This window comes from Lepisma saccharinum, chromosome 24 (assembly GCF_977018435.1).
Source record: "Lepisma saccharinum chromosome 24, izLepSacc3.1, whole genome shotgun sequence".
Classification (NCBI taxonomy): domain Eukaryota; kingdom Metazoa; phylum Arthropoda; class Insecta; order Zygentoma; family Lepismatidae; genus Lepisma; species Lepisma saccharinum.
In genome coordinates, this window is record NC_139252.1 from 50,268,284 (window position 1) to 50,286,222 (window position 17,939).

Genomic DNA, 17,939 nt, shown 5'->3' on the forward strand with positions numbered 1-17,939 from the left:
TAGTTGCCACTTTGGTGTGAAGTTTGTGGTGAATTGTCACTTAGTTGCCACTTGGCATGGAATTTAAAAGTGTAGTGTCACTTATCATTCCATGTAAAATTATTACCCTAACGTGTTTAGTATTTTCTTTAACCATTATCTTGAGCATACTAACTGAAAAGTAAGTAGTGGTCTCTCAAACAAAGAAAATAGTAATTTAACATTTAACACATAATCGTTAGGTTATACAAATTTAAGTGTGTTTTAAAAATAATTTAATACAATATCAGTTGATTGAACCTCTTCTCTTGATATTCAAAGACGAAACATTTTCTGATTACAAGCTTTATGGAATCTAAAATATTATAACTACTTTTTCTTACCTTGTTTACAGAGAAGAGTGTATGCCAGAAAGAAATTGAAGAATGACACGGTGACAGTGTATCAACTGGAATCAGACCTTCATCTCACATCAAGCCTGACCAGTGAGAATGTAAAGGATCTTGAAATGGATCAAATATTCCCTTTACTGAGCACAGTACAAAAAGCACCCGATCCTCCTGTACCAAGTGTGGTAAGTGACTTAGCAGGCAAATGTTTGGTTTCACAGAGACGAGTTTAATGTTAATGTAAGTTGAAATGATCCTAAAATGCATGATGGGTGTGTGATAAATGTGGTTTTATGATCATACAGATCCCAGATACCATAATCTTTCTTAATGAAGACAGTGGTCCTTTGAAATTAATCAGAAAACCAAATAAATTTGCAACATAGAAATATGGAACATCATCTTTGTGATCCTAAAATCTTCATCTCTTGATCATTGTTTAATGAAAGCATTGAGAGGTGTTTTCCCCCCCCCTTGTTGCCAATGAGCAGCAGCGGTAGTGAAAAATGTTAGCTGGGGGATGTTTAGTTGAGCCTTGGGATTATGTAGGGGAATGTCTTGTAGAGCCTTGGGGTTAGCTAGGGGGATGTTTGGTTGAGCCTTGGGGTTAGCTGGAGGGATGGTTTCCAAAAATGTATCTATGCGAGAGTCATTTAGTTATTGACACTTCTTGGTTGTAATGATTCCATTGAAAGTTAATGGGATTGTTACAACCCAGAAATGCCTGTGACTGTACATATGTTAAATAGGTTTAGATGTGTGCTCATAGTATTTCTATCAGATATCTCTGAGAATTTTGGATGTATCGGTAATGAAATAGTAGCTTCTGCATTGTGCTTAGCTGACTGGTTAGCATTGTTGCCTATGGCATGAGCAATCCTGCTACGAGCTCCAAGATTTCACTGTTAACAGGGATAATCGAAGATCTATTTGAGTGAAATACGGTAACCAACCCCTCCCCCCCTCGACTTATGTAATACATGACTTACATAAATTCACAGTTATGTAATAACTGTACGTAGCTGTCACAAGACATTTTTTTTTATTTGAAAAGTGTGATTTCAGTTTATTTTTATATTCTTGTATATACGTATATTTGTCATACTTTTATAGTTTATAGTTTAATTTATAAAATAATACTGTGCAAATAGTATACATATAGATACAAACATACATAGGTATATATATATATATGTATCTATTGCAGTTTCTTACAAAGTTACACTCAAGCAATTTACAAATTCGACTTATGTAAAATTCAAGTTACGTAAAGGTTTATAGAACACATTACTTAAGTAACTCTGTGGGGGGGGGGGTTACTGTAGTAGCAATATGAACTAAATACCACACTGCTGGAATATCTACTGTTTACAGTTCACAAAATCTAGTCTTATCAATTGTAACCTACTATGTTCTCATAAATACAACCCAATAGTTTTGTAGTGAACACTTTAGTAGGTGTAATGTACAGCTACAATACATGTACAGTAGAGGAACTACAAGTGAAATTATTCTCTTCAGTATGAAATTTAATATGGTATGTAGTGTGTTTAGCTTAACATGGTGGCTGTGCATATAACTTTTTTTTTCATATCTATTTGGAAATCTGAACATAGTAGATGTTTCATGACACCTATTGATCTACTGAGAACAGACAAAATTTTCAGGAGGGGTGACTCTGTACCCTGACTACTCGTCACTTGATGGCAAATCTTGGCTCTCAAATGGTTGTTGTACAGTGGAATGCACGAGTATGAAATTGAAGCTAGTGCAGAAGTTGTCACATACTTTGTTAGTGTTTTGTTTCAATTGTTGAACCTTTCATTATGTGAAAGTAAATGAACATAGTCATGGGAAATTTGCCTGTTAATATTTGTAATATTTTTGCCTCATAATATTTTGCAGATGCGGTTACTTAAAAAAAAGTTCCAGGAGTACCTTTACAATATCACAGGGGATAAGAATGACAAGCAGATCCTGGAACACATGTCTCCAGCTGAAGCTGTCAATCTTCCAGGATCTTTATTTGGAGAGTTCAGGTAAAAGAGAAAATGCAAAAATTAGATAATAAAATTAGTTATAAATTAGTTATAAAAATAATCACAGGTACATTCATTTTCTGTAAATTTGAAGTAAATGCCATGACTTTGCAAAATATTGAGTTCATTTTGTAATTTTAAACCGTGAAAAATTGAGTACAATACATGTTATGATCTAAGATTAACTGTTCAAAATACATTTGTGAAATTCCAATCTTACCTGTTCATGCACCCAGCATTATATAGGGTGTTTTTTTTAGAGTGATAGAACTTTGAATTGAAATAAAACACACAAAAAAATAAGTTTGAAACCAATTGTGTTATTATTTGAAAGATAACTTTCCGACATTTACTTTTTGAAAATAATTTCCGGCATATGTCCACCACGACTAGCTGTGATGACCCAGATTCGATCAGTCCAATTTTGAACCACTTTTTCAAGTAATTGGGGACGTATGTCGTTAATAACACGAGTTATGTTGGCTTCCAAAGCGTCAATTGTTGCTGGTTTATCAGCATAAACCAGAGACTTTACATATCCCCAAAGAAAATTATCCAGTGGCGTTAGGTCACATGATCTTGGAGGCCAATTCACTGACAGCGCCGATATTTCCGAAGTGCTCTATACGTTTGGCGAAGAGAACATTGATTTTGGAAATATATTTCCACAATTTGTAAACGTTGTTGCAGCGTCAGTTTTTCCATGATCATTTGCCAATGCTCACTGATATGAAATGATAAAACAACATGTCATCAAAACAAAACAAATGACAGCTATCCCTATCGAAAGTTCTATCACTCTTGAAAAAACACCCTTTATGTTTCTACACCAGAACTCCAATTTATACATTCCCAGATTTTACATTTTCCCACATACATTTCAATTCTCATGGTCCAAATAGAACATAATGTAATTTTTTTCTGGATTTTACTTGTTCCTGCAAGTTAAGTTTTTACATCTTGATCCCCTAAGAGAAAACAAAAAAACACAAAATCGAGGATCTACTGTGTCTTTTTTTTTCTTTCTTACTCAAGTGTGTGTCATTTTTGTTTAGTTGGTTTCTATGTTATCTAATTTATATTACTTTTCCACCTGTCTATGTTAAAATAAATTAAACAGCACAAAAAAATTAGATCTTATCTGAGATTCAAAACTCCACAAACTCTAGTTTTCAACTCATTTTGCTAACTGCTAAATTTCAAAAGATGGTATTTAGTTTCTTGTCTGATGAATAAATTATACAAAAATTTTAAATTTTATTAACAGTTTCATAGATCGGAGACACATTTAAATCGGATATTTTGTGTTTCTCGTGGTTAGTACTTACCAATTATGTATTGCGGAACATAGTGGAAGGTGCCATTATGCTTTTTGCACGAAAACAAACACTTTTTCTGCTAAAATAAACCATTTTCCTTAATGCTATGGAAAGCACGCCATGGTGCAATATCGTTTGCTTTGCGAATGGTAACGCTTCTTTTGTTTTCGAATATCAATGTTTCCAACTCTATTGTGCATGAAAGTTGTAAAAAACCGGGGATCACGTCTGGAAATTGTACATTTTGATGAAACATTGTTCGTTAGCCCCAAAAACCATCCACGGGTAGCCCCACAAACCATTGACGTTAGCCCCAAAAACCATCCACGGGTAGCCCCACAAACCATTGACGTTAGCCCCAAAAACCATCCACGGGTAGCCCCACAAACCATTGACGTTAGCCCCAAAAACCATCCACAGGTAGCCCCACAAACCATTGACGTTAGCCCCAAAAACCATCCACGGGTAGCCCCACGAACCATTCACTCGAGGTTAGGTTATGCCTGTTAGGTTAGGTTCCATTAGCACCCATTTCACCCCTAAATTAATCGAAAAACCATTTTCCTTTCTCGACAAAAAACAGCGCGTTTCTCGAAGGAAAAAAATGCGCTTTCTCGAAAAAAATCGCACGTTTGGAAACCCTGATTCCACTAGCGAGATCGCGTGACTTCCGACGCTAGAGCCATCTGCAGGTACATCTTGGAAACAACGGCATGATGTTGTCGATTTTCACAAAATGCGCAATATTATTACATGAAAAGTGATTATTTATTGTTCTGCTGCATTGTACGATGAAGTTTTAGGAAGAATATATATCGATGAAGGTTGTAAACCTTGGAGAAACTCATTTCCGTAAGTAGTTTCTTGTGTAAAATTGAAGAAATGTGTCTCCGATGTATGAAACTGTTACCCAATTTTTAGATAATTTTGTTCAACTATTTTTCACACACATATATATATTTCTTTGAAATAAGCTTTTTCCTGCTCAAAATTTGTAGTGTACAATCGTGCACCTAATAACTTTGATCAGTAATGTGCACCATTTGGAAATGTTGAAAAAGAAAGCTGCAGTAACAAATAAATGTAAAATTAATGTGATAAACTAATGGTTCATTTCCATGAAATGAAGCACAATAATAACAAATGAATCTCTTCTAGCTTAAATGCCTTGAAATCACCCAAAATCGCAAGTGAACTGAAAATACAGTTAATGAACAAAATAGGAGGACTCCCAGAAGTAATATACAGAAGGTTTTCCAAATCTAAACGAGAAGCAGCAATTGAGGAAGGGCTAAAAGCACTGGTGAGTATCTTACATAGAGAATATGGATAGATGGCCTTCCCAATGGTGCAGTGGTTGTGTCATCACCTTGTAATAAAGGGGTCCCAGGTTTGATACCCGGTGGAGGCACATAGTGGCTCGGATTCCACTGTAAAACTGTAGGTCCAGTCCGGATTAGCCTTACTGTGCATAAAGTGGACTTAAAACACCAAATCGATCAATCGATCTCACCTTGTTGGAGGTGATCTGGTCATCACCACACTTCAGCTGCCTATACCCCCCAGAGTTGCATACAGATACCCATTTAGTTGAGGCTGGTTGAGCCCGAGAGCCATTTCATGCAAGGAGAAGCCTGGAAAAATTCCAACCTTGTAGATCACCAACCCTGCTGGGAATTGAATCTCGGTCTCCCACGTGGCAGTCAGACACCTTACCAAGTACACCACCATGTCTCCAACTTGTATGTAGGCACAATAAGAAAGTTTTAAGTTCACTTTATACACACAAAGCTAAGTGGAACTGAACTTGAAGCTCTGGTCTCTGCACCAGAAATCTAACTTGGAACTATGCTATTGAGAAGACACTATAGGTATGGGGTTGCAAAAGTATGTTGAACATAATTCCTAATGTTCTTAGTAGTTTAACCTTTAGACTGCCGAGCGGGTTTTCGAAAGTAACCTCTCTCTGGCCGCCGCCTTTGCACGCGATTTTTAAATTTTACACTTATTTCAGAAAAACGTTATATCTCTGAGACTATTTAAGCAATCTACTTCGGGTAACTTTTGTTTTTCAGGTAGAACATCAGGGCATGCACCGTGCAGGAATTAAAACGCCAAAGCCAATAAGAGGGGTTGGGTGGGCCATGGCCCCCAACTTTCAATAAAAAATCATTTTTTCACATATTCGATAATGTAATGCACCCAGAGACATGAAATGACTTTCATTCGGCTGAGAAGGACCATACTTTGAAAATAAGGCTAAAGTTTGCCTCCCCTTCCTAAAATAGCGGGGAAAGAGGGGCAAACTACCCATTTTTATGATTTTTTCATTGAAAGTTGGGGGCCGTGGCCCACCCAACCCCTCTTATTGGCTTTGGCGTTTTGATTCCTGCACGGTTACATGCCCTGATGTTTTAGCGGAAAAACAAAAGTTACCCGAAGTAGATTGGTCAAATAGTCTACGGATTATAACATTTTATGTCAAATAAGTGTACAAATTTAAAATTCGCGCCAGCTTCCATACGTAACTTTGGAGTCGGTGGGGGGGGGGGTTCTTCCACATGACATTTCAAAGTTTTATCTCAACATCTGTCAGCGTTTACAACCTCACATACAAGTATGAAGGCCCTAAAAGCACATGAATTGTTTAATTAGCACGATGGTCCATGAGTGTGCCATCGGGCAACTCGGGCTATATTGTGAATGGAACACTCATAGACTATTGGAAAAGTAAAGATTTATTTACTCCTGAGCTAGAACTGTGTGTGTGATGGTTCTCATCAGCCATAGTGCACACACACTTCTCAGTGAATGAGATCAATTGAGTACAGGATGCGTGCATAATAGCATTTAACACCTTTATATTCAATATATATTCTCTTGTGAACTCTGAAATTATACTACTGCTATTGTTTGAAATGAATTGTAAGCCTATGCTATCAGGACTGGACCTACAGTTTAAAGTGTGATCTGAACCACTGTGCAATATGCCTCCACCAAGTATTGAACCTGGAACCCCTTGATTACAAGGCGACAACATTATCTCTATGCCCTTTGGTTTGAGAATTTGCTCATCAGATACTTGGTGTAAAGTTTCATATGCTTATTTAACAACCTTTTTTTTTTTTTTTTTTGCAAGAAAAGATAGAAGTTTTTATTAATATCAGGGCTGAAATGTAGTAATGCAAATTTCTATTGTAATTTATGTAAGCATACAGTGCACAGCATCAGTCACTACAATGCTGCAGTGTTGGCATTGAATTTAATGTTGCATCACAATGAAGTGACAGTTGTCAAAGTGGAAACAAGCACAAATATTAACAGATTGTTGTAATTATTATTAGTTGTACTGTTATATGCATGTAGTGTTGTTACCTTAGTATGCAACTTGCATTTTGGGGTAGCAACTTATGGCACACCCCATGCATTAGAACTAGATAGATAGTTTTATTCACCTTCAGAATGAGTACATTCATGGTTTCGTCATGGTTGTCATTGGATAACATTTCACTGCATTTTGCTAGAGAAGCCAATCATAAGAATGTGATGCAAGTGGTAAAATTAGGTATCATAGAACTACTATAAAACCTGTAAAGAGAGCTTCAACATGTTTCTGTATACTTTCAGTATTTTTAGTGAAGTTAATCCTTTCTGGATGATTGAATGGCATAGCCTGTCATGCAATTTCTGTCGAATGAGACTAGAGATGTGCATAATCCATCGTTCACTATAAAATTCCATTATGAATGAACAATGGGCTATAATCACACAGAATCTCTTGTGCACGTGTGTTGTAAGCATCTATCAAATTTCAATGTCTTTGCTGCTGAATTTTGCTTGTACTCATGATGAATTAAGTTGCACTTTTGTTTTACTCTTGAAAATAGCATTTATATCCACATTGTGGAAATTCCTTATGATGATTCTGCTTCAGATTATGCAGTTAGTGATGATTTTGATCCTAATAGAAAGTTTTTACGTTATATTCATCTATTAATTTTGTATTACCTATTAAAAATATGTTTTCAGTAACTTTCATGAGATGTTATATTGTTTTTTTACTTTAAAAAATTGTTACAGAAAAAATCGTAAATGTGAGAGAATTCATAGAAAATGAAATATATATGTGATATATATGAAAATAGGAAGTTTTGTAGATTTTAGAAAACAAGTGTTATAATAACACACTTAACAATATATTTTCTATGATTTATTTTTTTTAAACAGGAAAAAAAACTTGGATGTTCTAACTTCCGTCCAGCGAGGGTTAAACCTTACTGTCTACTTTTCCTACAGAATTAACATCTCAATACATTGCATACTCAGTAATTTGACTGAGATTTTCAAAATAAATATTGAAATTATTGTATATAATTCATACTTTTTTGTGTTGTAGGATGAGTACATTGACAATGAGAGCAAAATGCATGAGAATGAACTCTCCACTGTCCATGTGGCAGGTCTTGGAGCTGGGATTCAAGATCTGTCGTCATCGTCAATAGAGAGGCTGACACCAGATGCATTTGAGCAGGCACTTCTTATGCTACAGGTACAACATGTGTGTGGTTATGGTTGCTTCACTGGCAAAGTAACAGTTACAGTTGGTCGTTTTGTAAAGTAACTCTCTTTCAGTTTCTTCAAAAGTGACTGTAAGTTACCTTACATTGTAGCACTGATAACTTCAAGTAGGCTGTCATTTTTAACTAATTTCAGTCTAAAATTAAATTACAATTAACTCCATATGTATAAACCACTGGCATACCCAGGATTTTTTCAGGATGGGCTGAAGTTGTAAAGGTGGATAGTGCATAGATGCTTTGTAGGAGAGCTGCATACACAATAAGAAATTTAATATTTAAAAATTTTTCCACTCTGAAATATGGCAATTATTTTGTTTGAAAATGTTGATTTTCTCAAAATTTTGGAGTGGGCTATAGCCCCATGAGCTCCCTCCCCCTTTGGTCTACATACACCAGTGGTTTAAACATCAAAATATAGAGGTAATTGAATCCAGAGTAATCCTAAATTCCTTTCTCTGTGAAAAGTAAAGTTTTTGTTAGTTTCATTACTTGTTACTAGGGAGGCAAATTTATGGTAAATAAAAACTGAGGAGAGTGGTAAATAAAATGTTAGATCAGCGGTATATACCAAGCAGTGAAAAAAAAAGAATTGGCACACACTTTTTCATCATGAGATGAAACAACATACAAAAGAGCTATAAATTGATAAACTACTTCATTTTTATATACTGTACACATACACAAGTACTTAGCTGTCCAACCAAAAATAAAACATCAACACAAAATCACTTCATTTCTAAATTGCATATCTCAAGTGATGTATTCATTGTATGTACGCATATTTAAAGGATATCCTTGCTGTCCAACAAATAAAATAATCACTACTGCACATACACAAACACATGTTGAAAATCGCATGATGACAAATAAAATTCATTCATGACTGAACACAAATGACACCATTGTTTCCCTTGATGTGCGGGAACAGACTAATCTTATCGCTGCTACAGCTAGCAAGTTCAACGAAACTGGAAGTTGAGTAGACATTCGGGGGAAGAAAGGAGTGCAGCTTGACAGGGAGCGAAGTTTTCGAACTGAGATTATGTGCATGGGAAATCCAAATTTGTAGCATCTTCCTGATGTGATCGAAGATAAAACGTTCTTTAGCTGCAAGTGGTAGGAAACTTTAGGCAAACGTTTCGTTACATATCGACAGTTTGCGCGCACAATCTCGATTGCCGGTTTTTGCGTGTTTTCTACTTATTTTGATGATATTTCACGGTTATTTCGTGAAAAAGCATCCATTTCGTGGAAAAGCATACATTTCGCATTACTTCGCGAATAAAACTCATGCATATTTCATCATTGGGGGTGTAGTTACGTGCAGAATGTTCAAAATTGCATCTTTTTTCCACATTTCGCGATTTCGCGCAACGCAAAAATTCAATGTCCCCACTTGTTACTATTAAAAGTAACTGTTATTCAAAAAGTAACTGTTACTTGTAACTGAGAGCTTCAGGCTTAAAACAGCAGACTTGTTTTCATAATTTCTCTTATATTTTAGGTTTTAATAGCATATTTGCATACATATTTTGCTAGTTTTTAGTGCGCATAAATCCTAAGTCTATTTATGAGCCTAACATGCAAGAAGAAACAAATTTGCATGCCACTGGTTGCATTTCTCTCTCTTTCCGTTCTAGCTCCTCCATGCCTCTTTGTACCCACATTTTTCATATGTTAATTGTAGTTAAAATACGCCTTAAGTGTGACTTTGCCCAATCCTATAGAACTTCACAACTTACTTCTGATTTCAGGGAACAAAAATTAATGGCGTAATGGTTACAAGAGCCTGCCTTAATGAAAAACAACGTACTGCCATGAGGAACCAACTTGTAAAAATTTATGGGTAAGTGTTGCCGACCTTTTATTTCCATTTTGTATTCTAACTGTATATTCCTGTGTAGAAATTTTAAAGAAAAATGCAGGCTTAATCTGGACTTTAACCCTAGTCTCTGGCATGCTGTGCCTTTGCTCTACCAACTGAACCAACCCTGATTTCACCTGATGTTTTATTCTTGATGTTTTATCTGTGTGGAATTGTCTCTGTCAATGCTACCTCAACAGGATCTGTTGCCTTTGAGAAACTATACGACGTACGGTTTTAGAAGTGATATCGGGCAGGGCCACACAAAGCATGTCTGTGATGACCAGCCTATGACAAGAGTGCTACATTGTACAGTTAAATTTAGGAAACTTTGGCGTGCAAGTTAAACACAGTGTTCTGTATTTTTCTTGTATGCAAAAAGTTTTCATAAGACTTGCCACTTTAAGGTTCATCGTAAGATGGATCAAGACATATTAAACCTGACTTTCTAAGTCTCATAAATTTCCGTCACGTACAGCCGCAGTTATAGTTTCTCGAAGAAAAAATATGAAACAACATGTCTCAACACACGCATAATGACCCTTTCATTTTCCTTCCATCTGTCTTTTTTTCCCCACTGTGTTGACAGCCGAGTTGTTGAGACTTGGGAAAACAGATCCTTCATTCTCTGTTTGTGGGCGTTCTTGAACATTGCAAAGGGCCTCCCCGATGGCGCAGTGGTAGCATAGTTGCCTTGTAACCAAGAAGTCCTGGGTTCGATACCCGGTGGAGGCACATAGTAGTTGGGATCCTACTTTATACTGTATAGATCCAGTCCCGATTAGTCTTAGTGTGTGTAAAGTGGACTTAAAACACCAAATCAATCAATCAATCTAACATTGCGAGTCTGAGTCAGTTTGAATTCTTATGTGCTACAGTGATATGATATAATCCCATGTAGAAATATTCACTATATTATTTCACTGTACTCATATATACAGAGTCCAAGATCTGGGCTATCTCATAATTTACCAACTCCTAAGAAATCGGGTTGCGAACTCGTAGGACATCGGGTTGCGAACTCGTAGGACATCGGGTTGCGAACTCGTAGGACATTGGGTTGCGAACTCGTAGGACATCGGGTTGCGAACTCGTAGGACATCGGGTTGCGAACTTGTAGGACATCGGGTTGCGAACTTGTAGGACATCGGGTTGCGAACTCGTAGGACATCGGGTTGCGAACTCGTAGGACATCGGGTTGCGAACTCGTAGGACATCGGGTTGCGAACTCGTAGGACATCGGGTTGCGAACTCGTAGGACATCGGGTTGCGAACTCGTAGGACATCGGGTTGCGAACTCGTAGGACATCCATCGGGTTGCGAACTCGTAGGACATCCATCGGGTTGCAAACTCGTAGGACATCCATCAGGTTGCAAACTCGTAGGACATCCATCGGGTTGCGAACTCGTAGGACATCCATCGGGTTGCGAACTCGTAGGACATCCATCGGGTTGCGAACTCGTAGGACATCCATCGGGTTGCGAACTCGTAGGACATCCATCGGGTTGCGAACTCGTAGGACATCCATCGGGTCGCGAACTCGTAGGACATCCATCGGGTCGCGAACTCGTAGGACATCCATCGGGTCGCGAACTCGTAGGACATCCATCGGGTCGCGAACTCGTAGGACATCCATCGGGTCGCGAACTCGTAGGACATCCATCGGGTCGCGAACTCGTAGGACATCCATCGGGTCGCGAACTCGTAGGACATCCATCGGGTCGCGAACTCGTAGGACATCCATCGGGTCGCAAACTCGTAGGACATCCATCGGGTCGCGAACTCGTAGGACATCCATCGGGTCGCGAACTCGTAGGACATCAGGTTGCCAATTCCAGAATCATCATCATCTCACTAATATGAATAATATTATTTACAATTTCTGATCGATTTTTCTCCTGTATTTTATTCTCTAGACTTCAGGCTTCGCAGATAGCCTAGCTAGCCTAAAATATACGCTCCTGCTGTGTATGCATTATAATAAAAAAAAAATTGAATTTTGGACACAGCGAATTCTGTTCTTTCCTTCCGCCAACAGTTAGTTTGGCAACAGCAAAATAGCACTGGCTGTGTATTGACTGAGAATACGCCATATAGGCAGCATTGACACAACAGTGTTTCCAAGTCATCAGATACCATTGCACTAGCACTAACAGAGGCACTTACACACAGGTAAAACAGCAAGAGTGAAACATCATATGAAATTAGGGCTCACTCAGTAGCTCAGTTGGTAGAGCAAAGACGCAGTATGTTAAGAGTCCTGGTTGAGCCTGCATTTTTCACTATCTCGTGTGTGGGTCAAACAGTAAAGTTATGTATTCCTGAATTTAACAAAGGATTCATAATTATTTTTTTATGTTCAAGGATCTTATGATCCAAACAAGAAGTTTGATAAAATAATTAATCCGTAATATAAGATAACCAACAGATCTGCACAATATTATGCAAGAGCAGTGCGAAACTATGGTTAATAGGATTGTAAACCACATGGAAATGGTCGTAGATAATGGCAGACATCATTTAGAACACACTGTGCATATGTACATAAAGAATAAATAAATAAATAAATTTTGTTTACTATTTATTGGATCATCCTGTACAGTGAATAATGATTTATTTCTGTTCTCATCAATGAAACAATAAGATTTTTTTTCTAATTTGAAATGAATTATACCAATTTCTGGGGTGGGGATTAACTAGCCAGTTTACCACCACCCCCTTCCTCCACTTACAATGACCATGCCACTTTATCACTCCCCACCCTCTTTCTAGAACTTACATGGTACCAAATATGATAGTGTATGTAAGAAGTTAAGTTAATAATAAGTTTTGTATCCATTGAAGGCCAACTGACCAGTGGGACTCTGTTCTCATCCTGTCATTGTGCTGCTTACTACATGTCCTGGAGCCTGATGATTTAGAAACACTGCCACCAGATGTCATTGTGGACTGTGACTGCGAAGCGGAGAAACCTGCCCCGGCTGAGCTGGAAGACTTGAAGACAGATTTAGAGGTGTGTTGGAAATGGTCATTTTAAGGTTCTGATAATGTTTGCCTCCATGTATCTGTAGTTAGTGGGCATTATAAACTTACGCAGAGATCTAAGTTATGTAAATCCAGAGGTTGGCTTGGGAGATCAGTGGAAGAGCATTGGCATGGGATACCAAGGACCCAGGTTCAATCCCTGCTTGCGACACATTTTCCACATTACTTATCAGTAAAGTATTATACACGGTGGCTCATCAGTCGGTTGACACTACACATATTTGCCAACTGATGAGTCACCCTGAATATCCATAAAGGTAAAGTTCCTCATCCACTTCTCACCATGCCATGAGCCCATGGACGACTGCAGGATTTTTTCCAGGGAGGGGCAAGGAAGGTATTTTTTTCCAGGGGGGCAACATGGCATATTTTCCCCAATAATAGTGTTCATCCCTCAAAAAACATTGCTTAAATTTGAATTTATCATGTTCATGCAATAATTAACACACATTATTGTGGCTGAAATTAAATTGTGTGAAATATGTAATTTTTGGTTGACTTTCGTTTTCCAGTGGGGGCCTTCCCCACCCCCCTTTCCGGACTCCCATACATGAGCCATATATGTGTGGATGTGAGGGTAGGACCCCACACATTGTCATTTTGGATGTAATGTGATCAGCACCACCCTCTGTCCACCTTTAACCCCAGAGTAGTCCCCAGGTACCCATTTATTTGAGGCTGGGTGAGCCCCAGAGCTGCTTTATGCAAGGACAAGGCCAGAAATATTCGGACCTTGGATCACCCACCCCAAGAATAAAACCTGGGTCTCCCACATGGCAGTCACATACCCTACTGACTAAGCTATTTAATGTAGATAATTATTTTTATAGTATGTTAGCAATTGCTGTAAAATACTAAATTGTCACTAAAATACCACCATCAGCATGAAGCATCAAAAGTGTAGTTAGGATAATTAAACGATAAATTTTGTAAATGCTAACTCAACGTGATCATAAAAAGTGGGTTAATCATCATAGAATTCAGTATGTTCCAGTGAATTTTCTTATTGTATTATTATTATTTTTCAGGCTTCTTGCAGATACGAATTGGATGATGAATTTGATAGTGTGCAGGATTCTCTAGATTTTGTCAAGAGAAGAAAAGTAGAAGCAGCCATTTATGTGTCTGTAGAGAGAGCAAGGAAGCAAATGGAAAGGCAGAAAAGGGGTGAGCAACAAATATCAAATGGATTCATTTTCATGTTTCTCTTTGTGTATGTTTCCTTAGTGCACAGTGAAGACTTGTTGTAGATTCTTAGTGCACAGTGAAGACTTGTTGTAGAATTTTTTCCTTATCTTGCTTTATAAGCTATTTTATAATCTTGTATCAGCTGGACTTCTGCATAATGCATATATATAAATATAATGACTAGAGCTCGGAAGATGAGGAAAAATCCTTTTCCCTAGTGTCCGAAGACAAGGCCCAATTTAATATATGTTCATTTTGGGTCATTGTAGGCCAGAAAAAGGAGGGTTATATTTGTCCTTTTTCGGCGTTTTTTGGCTTATTGGTCCTTTTTTAGCCTTTTTTTTAGGTCTTAACGGCTTTTTTTTTGCAACTTCACCTTCTTTCGACTACGTTTTTACTGCCCATTCTCAATTCGAATCATCATCATTTCACCACCTCTTAAACATCCTTTCTGTAGTAAAGAAATAAAAAAAAGAGAGAAATAAATATATTTGAACCATCCCTGAAACAAGACAAAAGCAGTTTAGGACGACTGAAGCAGGTAAGGTACAAGGTCCTTTAACCGTAACTTGTCTGGAAGGTCGCGCTGTAAGTGGCAACTTTCTCTTGTTTTGAAGCTTTCAGCATGGTGTATACGACCAGACAGCACAAGCCTGCAAAGATCTCAAGGTGCGCACAGAAGGAGGGGATGAGGAGGTTAAAACTGAAGTTATTAATTAATTTTGATCACATTTATACATCCTTTTTTCCGTTTGTAGGTCCTTTTTTTTATATTTTTAGGTCTTTTTTTGGCAATTTATAGGTCTTCAACTTCCAAGCCCTAATAATAACCATATTTGTGACAAATATTTTCCATCATAATTTGGAGCAAGTATAGTGTCTTGTTTTTCAAATATCTTCACAATTGTTGAAAACACATGGAACTGTTGCTCACGAGTGCCTGAGAGAAGAGGGGTTGTTTGTCCCCATTGGCATAGCCAGACATGTGCACACCAGGTCTCCTGAAATTTTGCCAAATTATCAACAAATATTGAGAAACATTCACTGAGTAAGTTTGCTGGTGACGCATGCAGTGTTGATCTTGAAAGCCATGCTTTCTTTATTAAGGTTGAAATTTAAGCTTGCAATCAACCAATGATGTTAAAAATTCAGTGAAACCAGCAAGTTCTGACCAGATGTCGAGAGACTACGGCAACTCTTCCTATAACCACTCAGAGTTCGTTCTTCACTCTTTACTGGTTGAAACTGTAGCAAAGAACATCATTAGTGGTCTAATGTACTACTACCACCACTGCTACTACTACTACTTGTAGTCATATCAATATGCATTTACCTCGGTAAAAGTTGATTTTGTTGCAAATACACATTTACTGGTCACACCTGAAACCAGAAATGGTTGCCATCCATTCCAAAGAAAAATTTCTAATTTTACTCTGTTTGTACATGTACATGCATACAGATATGTATACAAATGTAATTTTGTTTCAGAAGAACCAATGCCACTAACATGTGAAGCTATCCAGCTGGCGGGCTCTGGTGCAAAGTTCAAGATAGAGGAGCTGCAGACCCTTCCCACGGACCACCTCCAGGACTGCCTCGTGTTTCTGGGAAAGGACGAGCTGGAGCAGGAGCAGGCAGAGTTCCTTTGGGATAGCCTAGTGGAGGTAAAATGTAGAAGTTGTTTAGTATAAAATTAACATTAGTCAACTTTATGTTCAGATAGGCTGAGTGGGATAAGGCCCAGTATTTAAAGTGGGATATAAACCACTGTGTAGTGTGATTGAACCCAGGACCCCTTGATTGTGGTCAGAATTAGTTTTCCTACTCTGAGCCCTTTGAATTAGTTTTCCTACTCTGAGCCCTTTGAATTAATTTTCCTACTCTGAGCCCTTTGAATTAGTTTTCCTACTCCGAGCCCTTTGAATTAGTTTTCCTACTCCGAGCCCTTTGAATTAGTTTTCCTACTCCGAGCCATTTGAATTAGTTTTCCTACTCCGAGCCATTTGAATTAGTTTTCCTACTCCGAGCCATTTGAATTAGTTTTCCTACTCTGAGCCATTTGAATTAGTTTTCCTACTCTGAGCCATTTGAATTAGTTTTCCTACTCCGAGCCCTTTGAATTAGTTTTCCTACTCCGAGCCCTTTGAATTAGTTTTCCTACTCTGAGCCCTTTGAATTAGTTTTCCTACTCCAAGCCCTTTGAATTAGTTTTCCTACTTTGAGCCCTTTGGAGCATGTTCGAATCATCAGATTGCAGTGAAACGTGGTATACACACACCATGGGGAAGCAAATACTGGTGAAATAGTTCAAATTTTCACCATGAGGTGGAAATATGTACTGAAATAGGGTGACCATATGTCCCACTTCAGAGACATGTCCTGGTCGTCCCATTGATATTCTAGGAGTTGGCTTGAAATCTAAATCTCGGAAAGTTTGATTTTTTTTTAACTAATGTTATGGCAACACTTCAAGCACTTCATAACAATCAAAATGTTCCATTCTTGTCGAGAATGTTTGAGCAGACGTGTGTTCCATTATTTGTAGTGCGATGAATAACTATAACCAAGGAGTATATTTGTAGCGCCAATATGGACCTGCAACAAGATTTTAAATCCTGCATCTAGACACAAGAGACATATCTTGCGTTGTGTGTCAGATATTGGGGGGAGTTTTATCAATGGCTGGTGAAGAATAAAGTTGTTCTCAAGATTGGATCTTTTGATAAATACTTCTGGCCATCCTCAACTTCAGCATACGACTAACATAAAAAGTTCATAAAAAGGTTTCAGAAACACTACATAGTCTAGCAGACCTTTCAGGAAATGAGGGGGGGGGGATTAAACTGACCTCCTTGGAATGCCCCGTTTTGGGATCAAAATATTATGGTCACACTACTGAAATGACAACCAGAAGACATGCAGAACTTTATTTTTAGTTTGTCAGTGCAGTCATGTTCAATATGTGTGTAGTCAACATGAATCCTTTGAAAATGTAAGACAGCATGATCAATGGTCAAACAAAGCACCAGATTTCAGCATCCGGTGGTAATAATTTGAACCAATTTTCTATGTCAGCATTCTGTTCCCAATGGTCTCCCCAGCTGGAATGTTTTCCAATTTGTTCCGATAGCCAGTAAAAGTTTTTAGACACACTATCAAACAGGGACGTCGGAACCTCCATACCAACATGCCTTACTGCATGTGAAGATCGAGTACCAGGCAGGGATGGATATTTGCCGTAATTATCGTAAGACATAATATGTTAGTTTTCTTGTATTAAGCGCCGTTTAATGGAATTATAAGTAATAAAATAGTCCATAATACATAGTCTTATGAGGCTTTGCCACTGTGGATATAGATATATTCAATAACCATATATTTATTATTTGTAATAAATGTATAAATATAACAATACAATAAGCTCTTTAATTATATATATATATATATATATATATATAATATAAGATGTAAAAATGGTTGATGGATTTGAAAAAACTGCCCCCCCCCCCCCTTATCCAAAATAAGTTCTGACGTC

The 17,939-nt window shown here is 37.7% G+C and overlaps 1 protein-coding gene across 1 annotated transcript in view; it reads left to right on the plus strand.

The window, feature by feature from the left end:
* Nucleotides 1-17,939, plus strand: part of LOC145977972 (uncharacterized) — a 286,923-nt gene that overhangs the window by 245,706 nt on the left and 23,278 nt on the right. The window contains exons 16-23 of the mRNA XM_083110320.1: nucleotides 374-553; nucleotides 2,274-2,407; nucleotides 4,885-5,029; nucleotides 8,123-8,275; nucleotides 10,061-10,152; nucleotides 13,016-13,184; nucleotides 14,245-14,383; nucleotides 15,893-16,068. Coding sequence (XP_082966446.1) covers nucleotides 374-553; nucleotides 2,274-2,407; nucleotides 4,885-5,029; nucleotides 8,123-8,275; nucleotides 10,061-10,152; nucleotides 13,016-13,184; nucleotides 14,245-14,383; nucleotides 15,893-16,068 — 1,188 coding nt within the window. The remainder of the gene's footprint in view (nucleotides 1-373; nucleotides 554-2,273; nucleotides 2,408-4,884; nucleotides 5,030-8,122; nucleotides 8,276-10,060; nucleotides 10,153-13,015; nucleotides 13,185-14,244; nucleotides 14,384-15,892; nucleotides 16,069-17,939) is intronic.